General features: G+C 44.0%; 1 protein-coding gene across 10 annotated transcripts in view; it reads right to left on the bottom strand.

The window, feature by feature from the left end:
- Positions 1 to 16,559, bottom strand: part of ZFHX3 (zinc finger homeobox 3) — a 256,795-nt gene that overhangs the window by 37,882 nt on the left and 202,354 nt on the right. For 9 of the 10 annotated variants that reach the window (XR_010938973.1, XM_067718710.1, XM_067718716.1 and 6 more), the window contains one exon: positions 15,509 to 15,616. Coding sequence is in view for 9 of the 10 variants with exons in the window: in XM_067718710.1 (XP_067574811.1) it covers positions 15,509 to 15,616 (108 nt within the window). In the remaining variant the exon portion in view is untranslated. The remainder of the gene's footprint in view (positions 1 to 15,508; positions 15,617 to 16,559) is intronic. The other variant, XM_067718713.1, reaches the window with a different exon arrangement.

Genomic DNA, 16,559 nt, shown 5'->3' with positions numbered 1-16,559 from the left:
GACCCACACCGGCCCCTGTGTCCGCGAGTCGGCACTCTGGGAATGGGGGGTCAGGCCGTGCTTTCCCAGCGAGCAGCCAGGGTGCGACGGTGGGCCCATGCTGAGTGCTGGCTGCCGCCGCTTGTCTGCAGCTTCGGGGAAAAAAGTAGTGCTAAGTCCCACATCAGAGGCATCAATCTGTTGTACTAATTCCTTGTTGAAATATGCATAAGGCTGCTTAACTACACTGATTTGCGCTCCCAAAAGGCCATCCCGCAATTCAGTTTCAAGATACCTTACTCCCTCTGTGTCAGGTTTATGAATGAACCACCAGTCAAAACAGAGCCACCAGCCACCACTTCGTTTAGACCAACATCCGCTGTCGGAGTACTCGTAACTTCTAAACGTTGGGCTGCCACCCAGAAGCCAGGGACCAAAGGGGCCAAGACCCAATTCTTCACTTCGAGGTATCAAATCATCCTGCCTGCCTGTGGCCTCTTGTCAGCTTCCCCAGAGTGTCCTGTCTTCCCCTGCAGAGCCCCTGAGCTGTGCACAGATGCCATCTGCAGCTGTGGTCACAGTGCCCGGTGAGGATGGGGCGCAGTCGGCGGGCACCTCGGGGTCTGCATTATCACTCTGCCCTCTGGCTTCATTACAGGATTGTGACAACCGTGGACTTGGAAAAAGCTAGAACAGGGAGAACCTTAGAGACACTTGAATTAACAGAAAAAAGTACAGAGGTGCGAGATGTAGGTCAAAACAAGAGGTGATGTGGGTCATGCTGGGACCAGGCTGCAGTTAATTAACAGAAGCTCATCCATCAGCTCCAATATTAATTAGGTTAGTCAGAGCCTCTGAGCCCCGCACAGCACAGGCTCCCAGAGACCAGGCGAGAAGGGTACTCTTCCAGGGTTTCCTCCACTCCAAACCTATCTTCATAAGATACTTAACGAAATTTTAAGAGTCAAATGGAACTTATGACAATAAAAACATGCAATCTGGGTCCAGCATGGTGACAGACACAAAAAGCCCTGCCCTTCACTTCTCCGCACCCTTACAAATCAGCTCTTCCCCAGGACCCACCGAGGATTGCTCTTCGCTCATGCAGGTTAGCAGGAGCGTGAGAATCTGTAATGGGCGAGAAAAACGTCACTCAGGTCCCCGGAAGGGCTGGAAAATGGGAATGACTCTCCACTTTCCCCTGCAGGTTTCAAGTACCAAGCAGAATGGAAAGGTCTCCTCTTGGAGTTTGGAAAGCACAGAGGGGGAGCCCCACACCGAGTAATGTTTACGTCAGCATTTCTCTCACCGCCACGCTCCAAAGGCTGTGTTTGCTCACAGCCTGCAAAGGCCCAAGACGGCCCATGTGTGTGAAGGGGCGGGGGAGGCAGTTCGGGGGCACCACTCCTCCGTAACTCCTGTGTTTCCCTGGCCAAGTTCTCTTTACACAGAGCCATCGCACCCCCTCCCCCCGCTAAGGAACGCAGCACATGGCCTGCAGGGCTGCCACAACCTGGCTCAAGTCCCGGCTGTGTGACCTTGAGCATTTCAGTTGACTACACTGGACTTTCAGCTTCCATGTCTGTCAGCAGGAGGACCGCGTCTACTCACAGGGCTTCTGGGAGGCTAGCAAGAGAGATTAGGCACACGAAGCCCACCAGGGTCAAGCACACAGCAAGAGCTCAAACATTTGTTGCTATGGTTTCATTTTTAGAAGTGTCTCTGGGAAATAATACAGGTGCATGTGCGGCCACATAACCACAGAGTGAGGGGAGAGGCCTGGTTTCAAGGACACGCAAAGACACCCTAAATTTGCCTTTTCTGTAAATCAACGCGGAAGCATTCTACTCACCCCATGGGTTTAATATCTAAAAAGCAGAAAGTTGAATAACTTGCACTTTAAAGTGTTTATGGTTATGCTGTTTTACCAACTGATTGCTAATGAAACATCCAAACAGTATTAAGCACTTACTAGATGCTAGCGATTACAAAAATGCATGAATGTGGGGTTGGGGAGAGATGCATAGGCAGAGCACAGAAGATTTTTAGGGCAATAAAAATACTCTGTACGATATTATAGTGATGGTTCTATGTCATTATACATTTGTCCAAACCCACAGAATGTACATCAAGAGTGAATCGTAAGGTAAACTGTGGACTTTGGATGATTATGATGGATCAATGTAGGTTCATCATTGGTTATAAAAAAAAAAAAAGTACCATCCTGGTAGGTGATGTTGATAATGGGGGAGCTATGCGTGTCGGGGGCTGGGGAGCAGGGCAGAGGGTATACGGGAAATCCCTGCGCCTCCCTCTCAAGTTCGTTGTAAACCTAAAACAGCTCTAAAAAAACCAGTCTTTTAAAAAAACAAAAACAAAGATGAATGAATGCCACATGGCCCTGACCATAAAGAGGTGACAATTCTGTTTGACAACTAGAGAAACAGGATTTTCAAGTCTTCTCCAATCTTCGTATAGTAAGAGAAAGCTACCAGGTCATGTGTTCTTCAGCTTTCTAATCGGGGGGATATATCCCTGACCCAGAGGGCAAATTGCACTTTGATCACAGATCTGACCCCTAGGAGTTCGATGAGTTTTAGTTCTCTAGCTGCTAGATAAAGATAATGTTGGACCCAGGAAGAATGTGAGAGCCTAACAAAAGTGCTCTGATATCCCCTGAGAAAGGCGCCATAGTATTTTTTTTAGACTTATGATCATGATTCTGATAACAGAGGTGCTTCCCCCAACAGCACAAAAGCTAAAACTGAAACAAAGCAAGAAGATCAACATGGCCGTGTAACAAGAATAATATGCAAATCTATAAGTTATTTTCTACAGCGATGAAAAATAATTTGCTCCTTAATCTACATTTTCACTGCTCCCTATCTATACCTTGATGATAATTCTCATTACACTGTTACCATAGTTATATGATTGCATGTAACATCCTTTCTAGAAAGTGAGTTCCAGTTACTTTTTTTTGTATAACCCATATCTGCATTAGATATCTGCACAAAAAATATTTGCTCAACTGATGTGGTGCCTATGTCTCTTATGACTTAAATATAAATTCTCAAGGCCAAGATGGCTGAATTACTGGAATTCGGGCAAGTCCAGATACATGCCATACCCTGTATCTATTTTTGCTTCTCAACATAAAAATAGTTCAGATAGTTTGTTTTCAATTGTGAGACAGAATTCTGCCTGCAGTGACTTAAGCAGCCAAGTTATACTGAAAGTGGCCTGGAACAAAAGGAGCGTGGGGAGTGGAGGTGGGGGAAGGGAACGAGTGGACTCTGGAAAAGCCGACTTAGCCACACACTTCCCATCTGTGTGTGAAAACGTAAAACCAAAAATGCATTCCATTGGCAAGAACGGGAACAACAGAGGGGCCAAGCAGGCCAGGCTACCAGCATTCCCTCACACGTACCCTACTGCAAAGACACATCTACCTTTGGGTAAGGTAGAGAGATGGAACCAAGTCCGAAAGGACACAGAATTAGGCCAAAATGATTTTCGTAGAGGCAGTGAATGGCCTGGTTTCCAGCAAACAACGGGGCTGGGACATGGAGAGCCACTCAAAGACACCCTCGTGAGTCTCCAAAGACTGATGTCCTCATCACCGGGCTCTGACAGCTCAGTGACATGGGGCCCAGTAACAGTGGACCAGGTGAGAGCTTCAGTGTTCTGATGCCCCACCAAGAAAGGCCGTGTGGTACTATCTAACCTTCACGGAAGAAGGCTAGGGGGCCCACGGGAACTCTCCAGGCTCCTGGCCCACGCTCTCTCCACCAGCCAGAGACCAGGAACATCCTTGCAAGCTATGAGCATTCTGACCTTAGAAATTAATGTTTTCCAAGATTCTACACTACTGTACAACTGTCCCTCCTCCAATCGTATTTTTAAGAAGTTCCAGAACTGCAAGAACCCATTTAGTCCAAACCTGCCACTTGACAGATTGTGAAACTGAGGTCCAGAGACCAAGTTCGCGTGGCTTATCTCAGTGGCAGGACTGGGCCCTGAGCCCTGGGCTTCTGCCTTCTCATAGTGCAGAGTGCCTCCTCTCAGCACATGCCTTGTCTTGTCTTTATGGACTCAGTCTTTTCAAAAAAGTATTGTTTCAGCCCCTTTCCTTTCTCCGCCACAGATTACATTTCAGGCACTCAGTTCCCCATACAATGGCATCGCTATTTATACAAAGCTGTAAACAACAGGGAGAAGAGGGGGAGGGGCTGGTAATAGATTTCCACCAGGACGTTCCTGACCTGCTTTTTTTCAACCTCAGTAATTAGAAAGGCAGTGGGTCTGCAGGAATTATTCATACGCAGCAAGAGCCATACACTATACATTTATGTTAAACATGTCAAACCCGATTGAAATCATGCCTGCCAGCACCATATTCCATAAACACACTTTTCCCTAACAGTTGCCCAGACCTTGCCAGCCCATTAAGACGTCCTTTAATAGCAGTCTTCCATAGATTCAGATCAGGGATGCTCCGCTGCACTAATTGCTGTGTGTTAGGTGAGCATCATGGATTTAAAAAAAATTAATAAAATAAAATCCCTTCAAGCTATTCCCCTTGAAAAGCAGTGCTCAAACTACAATTCCAAACCAAAATTTTACAAAAATACAAACATGGACATCAGTTAGGGATTTCTGAAGCATTATGTTGTCATTTTAAGTTGGAGTGTTGCCCCATCTTTGTTTGTTTGTTTTTTAAAATCCCAATATCCCCCAGGTCATCTTGTCTCAAATTAGCTTAACTAGACCCAGCCTAGTGCTCCGTGGCTAGAAACCATGGCAGCTACAGGATTTAAATAACCATCTTGCTATGATTATTTGCCAAGGGTTCAATTTTTTCCCCTAATTATTGGTGATAAAGCATTACATTAATGGTATATCACTTAATTTATAGCAATTAATGATTGATTGGATAATCACTGCATTAATTATTGTTCAGTTGCTGACACTGGGGGCTCTTCAATCTACAACACACACTTTTAAATCCACACTGCTAAAAGAGAACAAGCGATCGCTTTCACATTTTAAAAGAGAAAACCGCAAAGTTGGATGGTGGAAATGGCTGTGCATTAAGGAAGAGGCTTTGAATCAAAGACCCTTTCCGCACCCTCTGGTGGCCCACAGGAGCACTTTACACTTGCCTTGAGTAGACGTGACCCGAGGTGTCTACTAAGGACTCGTCCATGTGCCACCACGTCCCATTGTGGAACCCAGGCTGCGGCTGGTGGGTGTCACTTGTCTGTGTTCCAAGGCTCCCAGGGGCCAAGGTCATTGGCTAACTGGTGGGCTTCCTGACTCCAAATATAGAGAGTTCTTTCCACTTCACCAACCTGCTTTCAGACTGAGCATGACGCTGCCTTACTACGAGTCATGTTCGTGGCTGACAGTCCCACTCGTTTCGAACATACAGGTGGCAGTCGTGTTACTGTTTTCCACTGCACAACTTTAGGAGGGTGCTGTTCTCTACACTCAGAATGGGGGTGAAAATGGGATCAAGTGATTAGACTGAAAAAGTCCATTCTTGGAGAGATGTATAATGAACTCCTAAGAGCTTGGGCTCTGTCCTAAGAGCATGTGGAAGAGCCAGTACGCAAAGCCGAACCTGCTCGTATGTCTTTTGGCAACTCGCTCGAGCTCTCCCAGGCTCCATTCACTTATCTACAAAATGGCGGGAGGGGGGACAAGGGGGTGGTTCCTTCCAGTATCTGTTTCATGGCATTGGGGGTGAGAATCAAGTGAAATAATCGTATATAAAGCAGTGCTGCCCAACTCTTCTTCATATGGCAGCACACACAGAAAACCATAGCTAATTAGTATCAACAGATGAAGTCGCACTTGCCCCTGGCTGGAGCAGCCCCTGGCTGGAGCAGCCCCTGGCCTCCGCAGGCCAACCCAAGGGCTATGGAGATCAGTATCTGTGACCATTCATGGCACGTTGGCTGGGCAGGACAGGTGTAATCTGGCACGCAGTTACAGCTCGGTGTAGCCAGAATAATAACTGGAAAGTACAATGAGAGCCGCAGACACATTCTTTCAGAGTTGGTTTTGCTCCTGCTGAGTATCTCTAGCTGCGCTGGCCAATATGGTAGCTGCTAGCCACAGGCTACTGAACTTTAAATTCACTGAAATTAAGTAAAATTTAAAATTGAGCTCCTCAGTGATGCTAGCTACATGTCAAGCACTGAATAGCCCTGTGTGGCTAGTGGCTGCTGTACTGTACAGTGTAGATGCAGAACATTTTTATCCAACACAGCACTGACCTATAGTAATACTGTCTGATGACCATGGGTGTTCCTGAAATACCCAGTAGAGGTGTGCGCTCCCTGAAGGCAAGGCCTGTAACCTCAAGGAACTTGTGATCAGTGGAACTCTGCCCACTGCCCCGCGTGTGGCAGGGACCCAACCACTGACCATGGGATTGATTCTCTCATGCATCAAATCACTATCCTGCTTGTCTTGCTGCCACTCAAGGTAAAAGACCTGCCTCCTAAATAAAAGAAGCCCAAAGAGGGTCCACTGCCAACAGACATAACAAAGGAAATCAGGATAACCAGGGCACCTACCAGGCACCGGTGGGGGACCACGGACACCTAAGGGGACAGGAGGAATCCCCAGTGACCAGCTTGCGGGATCTTGGTTCCCAGGCTGGAGGTCAGGCCCGAGCTCCTGTGGTGGGAGCTCCGCGTCTAAACCGCTAGACTAACAGAGAACCTCAGACCCCAGGGAATATTACTCGGAGTGAGGGCTCCCAGAGGTCCTCATCTCAGCACCAAGACCCAGCTCTACCTAACTGCCTACAAACTCCAGTGCCGGACGCCTGAGGCCAAAGAACCACTGAACAGGAATACAGCCCCACCCATCAAAAAATAAATCAAATGACAAAAAAATATGTTACAAAGGAGCAAGATAAAAACCTACAAGACCAAATAAATGAAGATGAAATAGACAAACTACCTGAAAAAGAATTCAGAGTAATGAGAGTAAAGATGATCCAAAATCTTGGACAAAATGGTGAAAATACAAGAAATATTTAACAAGGATCGAGAAGAACTAAACAGCAAACAAACAGTGAAGAACAACACAATAACTGAAATTAAAAATACTCTAGAAGGAATCAATAGCAGAATAACTGAGGCAGAAGAAGGGATAAGTGAGCCGGAAGATAAAATGGTGGAAGTAACTGCCAGGGAGCAGAATAAAGAAAAAAGAATGAAAAGAATTGAGGACAGTCTCTGAGCCTCTGGGACAACACTAAACTCACCAACATTCGAATTACAGGGCTCCCAGAAAAAGAAGAGAAAAAGAAAGGGAATGAGAAAGTATTTGAAGACATTATAGCTGAAAACTTCCCTAACATGGGAAAGGCAATAGTCAAGTCCAGAGAGTCCCATACAGGATAAACCCAAAGAGAAACACACACCAAAACACATATTAATCAAACTGTCAAAAACTAAATACTAAGAAAAAATATTAAAAGCAGCAAGGGAAAAGCAGCAAGTAACATACAAGGGAATCCCCATAAAGTTAACAGCTGATCTTTCAGCAGAAATTCAGCAAACCAGAAGGGAGTGGCAGGACATATTTAAAGTGATGAAAGGGAAAAACCTACAACCAAGATTACTCTATCCAGCACGGATCTCATTCAGATTCAACAGAGAAATTAAAAAATTTACAGACAAGCAAAAATTAAGAGAATTCAGCACCAGCAAACCAGCTTTATATCAAATCCTAAAGGAACTTCTCTAGGCAGGAAACACAAGAGAAGGAAAGGACCTACAATAACAAACCCAAAACAATTAAGAAAATGGTAATAGGAACATACACATCGATAATTACCTTAAATGTAAATGGATTACAATGCTCCAACCCAAAGACATAGACTGGCTGAATGGATACAAAAACAAAAACAAGACTTGTATACATGCTGTCTACAGGAGACCCACTTCAGACCTAGGGACACATACAGACTGCAAGTGAGGGGATGGAAAAAGATATTCCATGCAAATGGAAATCAAAAGAAAGCTGGAGTAGCAATTCTCATATCAGACAAAATAGACTTTAAAATAAATGCTATTACAAGAGACAAAGAAGGACACTACAGAATGATCAAGGGATCAATCCAAGAAGAAGATATAACAATGGTAAATATTTATGCACTCAACACAGGAGCACCTCAATACATAAGGCAAATGCTAACAGCCATAAAAGGGAAAATTGACAGTAATACGATCATAGTAGGGGACTTTAACACCCCACTTTCACCAATGGACAGATCATGCAAAATGAAAATAAATAAGGAAACATAAGCTTTAAGTGACACATTAGACAAGGTGAACTTAATTGATATTTATAGGACATTCCATCCAAAAACAACAGAATACACTTTCTTCTCAAGTGCTCATGGAACATTCTCCAGGATAGACCATATCTTGGGTCACAAATCAAGCCTTGGTAAATTTAAGAAAATTGAAATCGTATCAAGTATCTTTTCCGACCACAATGCTATAAGACTAGATAGAAATTACTGTAAAAAATACAAACACATGGAGGCTAAACAATACAGTACTAAATAACCAAGAGATCACTGAACAAGTCAAAGAGGAAATCAAAATATACCTAGAAACAGATGACAATGAAAACACAACAACCCAAAACCTATGGGATGCAGCAAAAGCAGTTCTACGAGGGAAGGTTATAGCAATACAATCCTACCTCAAGAAACAAGAAACATCTCAAATAAACAACCTAAACTTACACCTAAAGCAATTAGAGAAAGAAGAGCAAAATAAAACCCAAGGTTAGCAGAACAAAAGAAATCATAAAGATCAGATCAGAAATAAATGAAATAGAAACAAAGAAAACAATAGCAAAGATCAATAAAACTAAAAGCTGGTTCTTTGAGAAGATAAACAAAATGGATACACCATTAGCCAGACTCATCAAGAAAAAAAGGGAGAAGACTCAAATCAATAGAATTAGAAATGAGAAAGGAGAAGTAACAACTGACACTGCAGAAATACAAAGGATCATGAGAGATTACTAAAAGCAACTATACGCCAATAAAATGGACAACCTGGAAGAAACTGACAAATTCTTAGAAAAGCACAACTTTCTGAGACTGAACCAGGAAGAAATAGAAAATATAAACAGACCAATCACAAGCACTGAAATTGAAACTGTGATTAAAAATCTTCCAACAAACAAAAGCCCAGGACCAGATGGCTTCACAGGCAAATTCTGTCAAACATTTAGAGACGAGCTAACACCTATCCTTCTCAAACTCTTCCAAAATATAGCAGACGGAGGTACACTCCCAAACTCATTCAACGAGGCCACCATCACCCTGACACCGAAACCAGACAAAGATGTCACAAAAATAGAAAACTACAGGCCAATATCTCTGATGAACATAGATACAAAACTCCTCAACAAAATACTAGCAAACAGAATCCAACAGCACATTAAAAGGATCATACACCATGATCAAGTGGGGTTTATCCCAGGAATGCAAGGATTCTTCAATATACGCAAATCGATCAATGTGATACACCATAGTAACAAATTGAAAGATAAAAACCATATGATAATCTCAACAGATGCAGAAAAAGCTTTTGACAAAATTCAACACCCATTTATGATAAAAACTCTCCAGAAAGTAGGCATAGAGGGAACCTATCTCAACATAATAAAGGCCATATATGACAAACCCACAGACAACATCGTTCTCGATGATGAAAAACTGGAACCATTTCCTCTAAGATCAGGAACAAGACAAGGTTGCCCACCCTCACCACTATTATTCAACATAGTTTTGGAAGTTTTAGCCACAGCAATGGGAGAAGAAAAAGAAATTAAAGGAATCCAAATCGGAAAAGAAGAAGTAACACACTGTCACTGAGATGCCATGATACTAAACATGGAGAATCCTAAAGATGCTACCAGAAAACGACTAGAGCTAATCAGTGAATTTGGTAGAGTAGCAGGATACAAAATTAATGCAGAGATCTCTTGCATTCCTATACACTAATGATGAAAAATCTGAAAGAGAAATTAAGGAAACACTCCCATTTACCATTTCAACAAAAAGAATAAAATACCTAGGAATAAACCTACCTAAGGAAACAAAAGACCTGTATGCAGAAAACTAAGATACTGAGGAAAGAAATTAAAGATGATACAAACAGATGGAGAGATATACCATGTTCTTGGACTGGAAGAATCAACACTGTGAAAATGACTCTACTACCCAAAGCAATCTACAGATTCAATGCAATCCCTATCAAACTACCAATGGCATTTTTCACAGAACTAGAACAAAAGAATTTCACAATTTGTATGGAAACACAAAAGACCTCGAATAGCCAAAGCAATCTTGAGAAAGAAAAACGGAGCTGAAGGAGTCAGGCTCTCTGACTTCAGACTATACTACAAAGATACAGTCATCAAGACAGTATGGTACTGGCACAAAAACAGAAATATAGGTCAATGGAACAGGATAGAAAGCCCAGAGATAAACCCATGCACATATGGTCACCTTATCTTTGATAAAGGAGGCAAGAGTATACAATGGAGAAAAGATAGCCTCTTCAATAAGTGGTGCATGGATGGACAGCTATATGTAAAAGAATGAAATCAGAACACTCCCTAACACCATACACAAAAATAAACTCAAAATGGATTAAAGACCTAAATGTAAGGCCAGACACTATAAAACTCTTAGAGGAAAACATAGGCAGAACACTCTGTGACACAAATGACAGCAAGATCCTTTTTGACCCACCTCCTAGAGAAATGGAAATAAAAATAAACAAATGGAACCTAATGAAACTTAAAAGCTTTTGCACAGCAAAGGAAACCATAAACAAGACCAAAAGACAACCCTCAGAATGGGAGAAAATATTTGCAAATGAAGCAACTGACGAAGGATTAATGTCCAAAATTTACAAGCAGCTCATGCAGCTCAATATCAAAATAACAAACAACCCAATCCAAAAATGGGCAGAAGACCTAAATAGACATTTCTCCAAAGAAGATATACAGATTGCCACCAAACACATGAAAGAATGCTCAACGTCATTAATCATTAGAGAAATGCAAATCAAAACTACAATGAGATATCATCTCACACTGGTCAGAATGGCCATCATCAAAAAAATCTACAAACCAGAAATGCTGGAGAGGGTGTGGAGAAAAGGGAACTCTCCTACACTGTTGGTGGGAATGTAAATTGATACAGTCACTATGGAGAATGGTATGAAGGTTCCTTAAAAAACTACAAATAGAACTACCATATGACCCAGGAATCCCACTACTGGGCACATACCCTGAGAAAACCATAATTCAAAAAGAGTCATATACCACAATGTTCACTGCAGCTCTATTTACAATAGCCAGGACATGGAAGCAACCTAAGTTTCCATCGACAGATGAATGGATAAAGAAGATGTGGCACATATATACAATGGAATATTACTCAGCCATAAAAATGAAATGAAATTGAGTTATTTGTAGTGAGGTGGATGGACCTAGAGTCTGCCATACAGAGTGAAGGAAGTCACAAAGAGAAGAACAAATACCGTATGCTAACACATATATATGGAATCTAAAAAAAAAATGGTTCTGATGAACCGAGGGGCAGGACAGGAATAAAGACGCAGACGTGCAGAATGGACTTGAGGACACGGGGAGGGGGAAGGGTAAGCTGGGAGGAAGTGAGAGAGTAGCACTGACATATATACATTACCAAATGTAAAACAGATAGCTAGTGGGAAGCAGCCGCATAGCACAGGGAGATCAGCTCGGTGCTTTGTGACCACCTAGAGGGGTGAGATAGGGAAGGTGGGAGGGAGATGCAAGAGGGAGGGGATATGGGATATATGTATGCATATAGCTGATTCACTTTGTTATACAGCAGGAACTAACACACCATTGTAAAGCAATTATACTCCAATAAAGATGTTTTAAAAAAGAATAAAATAAATGTTAGGAATGAGTGAATGAATAAGTAAATAAATAAATAAATAAATAAATAAATGGAAACCAGGAATCCCATTCCAATGTAAAAATAAATAACACAAAATATTTTAGTAAAGCTTATCCATTCCTGCAGCAAACCCCAAAGTCCATAATCAATAGCTGAGAAAATGCCAGTTATCCAGGTGCATTTGAAATATTATTAACCTGCATCCTGAGCAGCCACTAATCAACAGGACAAATTGTGAAATCACTATTTATTTATTTGCCGGGAGGAAGCACTCCCCAACACATTTAATCAGATAGGAACAGCTCAATTTAGGGAGTGAATGGAACCAACGCAGACAGTTTTTATAAAATACTAAGGATCCCAAAGAAAGCTCAGGAGAGGTTGCTGGCACCTAAATCGATTCCAAGATCAAATCGGCCCAAGTACCTTAATAAAGGCTGTCATTACACACTCAAACAATACAGACAAAATTATGCTTCAGGTCAAAAGAGGATCGCTTGCAGAAGTCAGGGAAGAATTTTCCCCTCGCCCTTTACTACTGTGCAACTGGCAAGATGCATCTCTGAGTTATTCATTCCCCCGCTCTCTCTCGTACAGATAAAGATTAAGTATGTTCCCTGAATGACTGAATGAGAAAGTGGAGCCTTATTAAAGACACTGGATTTTGGGGGTGCTCATTTTAAGTCTTCATGTAGTCTCCTGACTGCCCGGCATGTCTGCCAGTGCTGTGAGGACACATTCCCACTGAATTATAAACACTTTGAATGAGATTTAATTGAACCACCCCCAACAAAGCGTGCTGTAACCTGGTGTAAGGATTAGAGTAACACATACAAAGTGCCCGGCACAGAGCCTGGCACACAGTAAGAGCTCCGCAGACGGTGCTACTTCTTGTTGTTCTCTCCGTGTCCTCAGCACACAGAATGCAGGAAACACGCGCCACGTGCCACCTGCACAATCCCATGAAATCCTTCTATGTCGGTCCCCTCAGCGTCTCAAAGACACTGCCTGGCAACAGCTTTACATTCAAATGGGAGGACCCGAAGAGAAACTGCCACTAGGTTTCCTCATTTTATTTAACTAAACTGAAAACAAACCCAAAAAATCCCTCCTGATACAGAGTTACTACATGCCAGGCACTGTTCCAAGCTTCCCATATTCAAATAACCCTCACAGCAATGCCATGGAAGTGGGGGCTGTTCTTAATTCCCATCTCACGGGAGAAGACTGAGGCACGGAAAGGTACCTGCACTGAGGTCACAGAGCTAGTACACAGCAGAGGCAGGATTAGAAACCAGGCACCCGTGGGCTTCCCTGGTGGCACAGTGGTTAAGAATCCGCCTGCCAGTGCAGGGAACACGGGTTCGAGCCCTGGTCCGGGAAGATCCCACATGCCACGGAGGAGCTAAGCCCGTGTGTCACAACTACTGAACCCGTGTGCCACAATGACTGAAGCCCGCATGCCTAGAGCCCGTGCTCCGCAACAAGAAAAGCCACTGCAATGAGAAGCCCGCGCACCACAACGAAGTGCAGACCCCGCTCGCCACAACTAGAGAAAGCCCGCATGCAGCAACGAAGACCCAAAGCAGCCAAAAAATAAATAAATAAAAGAAAAGAAAAAGAAACCAGGCACCCAAATTGTGAAAACAAAGGACGGATTGGCCTGGAAGGTGACTCAGTCTTCAAACCGTGTCTGTGAAATCCTCTTCCCCAGCTCACTTCCTCCAGGCAGATGTGTATTAAACATTGCTGCCTGCAAAGTCTGTTTAGATCTTGCCATCTTAATATTACAGCAAAGTCTGGGATCCTGATCCATGCGAAGCAACACAGGACAATCCTCCCCACACACTGAACGGCCTTCGAGCGTGGACCTCCATCCCCTACTCACTGGTCCCACCTTCCAGATCTTCCTAGGGAGCTAGCTCACCATGGCCCTCAGTATTAGCTCAAGCAAAGGCCTCTGGACACCACAGAGCCCAGTTCAAAAAGGGGCCATGAGCAGCACAGATGGTAAAATTCGTCCAGTGTGCCCGTCAGTCACTCAGCTACCAGGATGCCCAGGAAATGCAGGACAGCGACACATCACCTGCGGGGCCGGATCCCTACCCATACTTAGAAGCTGTTACACTCAAATTTCTCTTTTCTAGGCTGAACAGCCCCAATTTCTTTCAGCGTCTTCTCAGAGGCAGCATTTCTCAGCCTTCAGTCATTTTCATTGCTCTCCCCTGGCCTCTCTCCAAGATTCTGTATCTTGTTTAAATAGTAAAGGCCAACAGTGAACATGATTTAAGAACAGTCATGCCTCGAAAGGTAACAAAGGCCCAACCAGTATGGACTCCAGAAGGTAAATATTTCCTCAAAAAACAACAACAACAAAGTATTACAATATTAATAATGGAAGGCAGTAAGAATTCGGTTGACCAAATAAAATAATTTCTGTTGCTTGTCATATCATTTCCTCTAATTATAGTCGTGGTTTCTGGGAGACTTCTCTGTCCCAATAAGTCTTCTCAGAAATGGCCTTGCTAGCACTGACATATATACACTACCAAGCGTAAAACAGATAGCTAGTGGGAAGCAGCCGCATAGCACAGGGAGATCAGCTCGGTGCTTTGTGACCACCTAGAGGGGTGGGATAGGGAGGGTGGGAGGGAGGGAGACACAAGAGGGAGGGGATATGGGAACATATGTATACGTATAACTGATTCACTTTGTTATACAGCAGAAACTAACACAACGTCGTAAAGCAATTATTCTCCAATAAAGATGTTAGGAAAAAAAAGACTTTGCTCCTCCTCAAAAAAGACCTAAGCTTTTCTTCTCAGTCTCAGCAATTCTTTCCCTTGATACAGGAATCCTATCATCTTGCGAGAAGGTCATTCGCCCCTTCTCTCAACACCAGCTTTTCCAGAAATAGCACTTCCTTTCCTGACTTCTTCAATTTCTCCTGCTTTTGGTAAGACATCCTCCTGCCTGGCTGTGCCGCCTGCCTCCCCTTTGAGGCCAAGGTAGGACACCATGAACACGCAGAGCTGCCCAGGCCCCCAAATGCAGGATGAAGCCCACCCTGCACTGCTGACTCCTTAGAGATTCAGGGGTGACACTGATCCAGTTCCACACAGCAAACCCCTCCGTGGGGCTTGGGAGCAGGTGGGACAGGGCCCTGGACCTTCCATGGAGGAAGAATCACATCAAGGGCAAAACAACAGCGGGGAGGAGGTGCTAAAGAAACGTGACCGCAACACCAGCAGCCCCTAGGACAGGGCCAAACACCTGGATGCTCGCTCGATAAACAAGCTGGTTTGGGGGCCATTTCAAACAACTTTAAAAATTCCTTAATATAACATAATAGGAGAAGGAAGGTGACTAATGAAAAAAAGCGAAAATGAAGTCCATCTCCCACCGACACAGAAGCAGCCCAGCTGTTCTGGGTGGATTAAGGATGCTGCGGCCCCCTGACCTGTTGGCCTCACTCCGCCAGGGGAGAAACGCTGGGGGCTGGAGGGCAGCCACACAGCCTACCTGTCCACTTGCTCTGGTCCTTCTCGCCTCCACTCTCCTGGTCTTTAGCAAGCTCCTCGGGATCAGCAGCCGCTTCACCGGGCCCTTCAACATCTTCAATGGCTTCTTCTGAAAGAGAAGAAAAACAAAATGTCAGGGATTAAGAGTAGACAGGAGATGAAGGACTCTTGCCTCCTACTGCAAAGAAGTACCAACCACAAAACACAGGCAGCCAATGAGTGTCCCGCCTCCCCTCCCAGTGGCCCCTGAGAGGCCGACCGCACTACGGACATGCGAGGTCTGGGTAAGCGGCGGGGGCTTTCCTTCCCCACTCGCTGGCGTGAGACCACAACTTGCTCTAGATGTGCAGAAACCAGGTATTTCCAGATGGGTTCTGAATGCCCCATTTGAGCTTTTCTCATTGAAAAGCCAATCCTGTTGAGGAAATAACTCCATCTGATTACCTGAAATCGCATGCAAGTCTTTTCCACTTGCAAACGCAAAGAAGGAGCACAGGTTTGCTTCTTGCCTAGCTCCTACCACACTGCGAACTGCCATTGAACTAGACTAGACCCAATCTTTGACCCCTCATAAGGCCTCTCGGTGCCTGTGCACCTGCCAGACCGTGGCGGGAGGTTTTTACAGTCATTCATATTCTGAAGAGTCACAGGGTATCAGCGATACGATTTCATCAATGTGAAGAGGTCTAGAAAACAAACATCTGTGGGCACGCCAGGCATCAGTGGCGAGAAGCTAGATTTGTAGAGAAAGGGAAAAAAGTTTATATCAGAATCATACACCTCCCTTTGAAGTCATTCCATTCTTTACCCACCACTGGCTTAAAACGAACCAAGGAAATTCTCTCCAGCTCAACACACAGTGCTTTAGTGAAGGGAGAAGAATGGTCATTTCCAACATTAGGTTACTCACGACGTAAAATGCCACTTGCTTGCCGGAGTGGGAATGAAGAGGATAAGATTCTCTGGATGCTGAGGGAAAGGAAGTGAGGCATTTCTCCCTTGATCCCCTGGCCCTCTGGATCATTATCTAAAACATTCATTAAGAATGGGCT

This window comes from Pseudorca crassidens, chromosome 20 (genome assembly GCF_039906515.1).
Source record: "Pseudorca crassidens isolate mPseCra1 chromosome 20, mPseCra1.hap1, whole genome shotgun sequence".
NCBI lineage: Eukaryota > Metazoa > Chordata > Mammalia > Artiodactyla > Delphinidae > Pseudorca > Pseudorca crassidens.
This window is presented reverse-complemented; position numbering and strand designations above follow the sequence as displayed.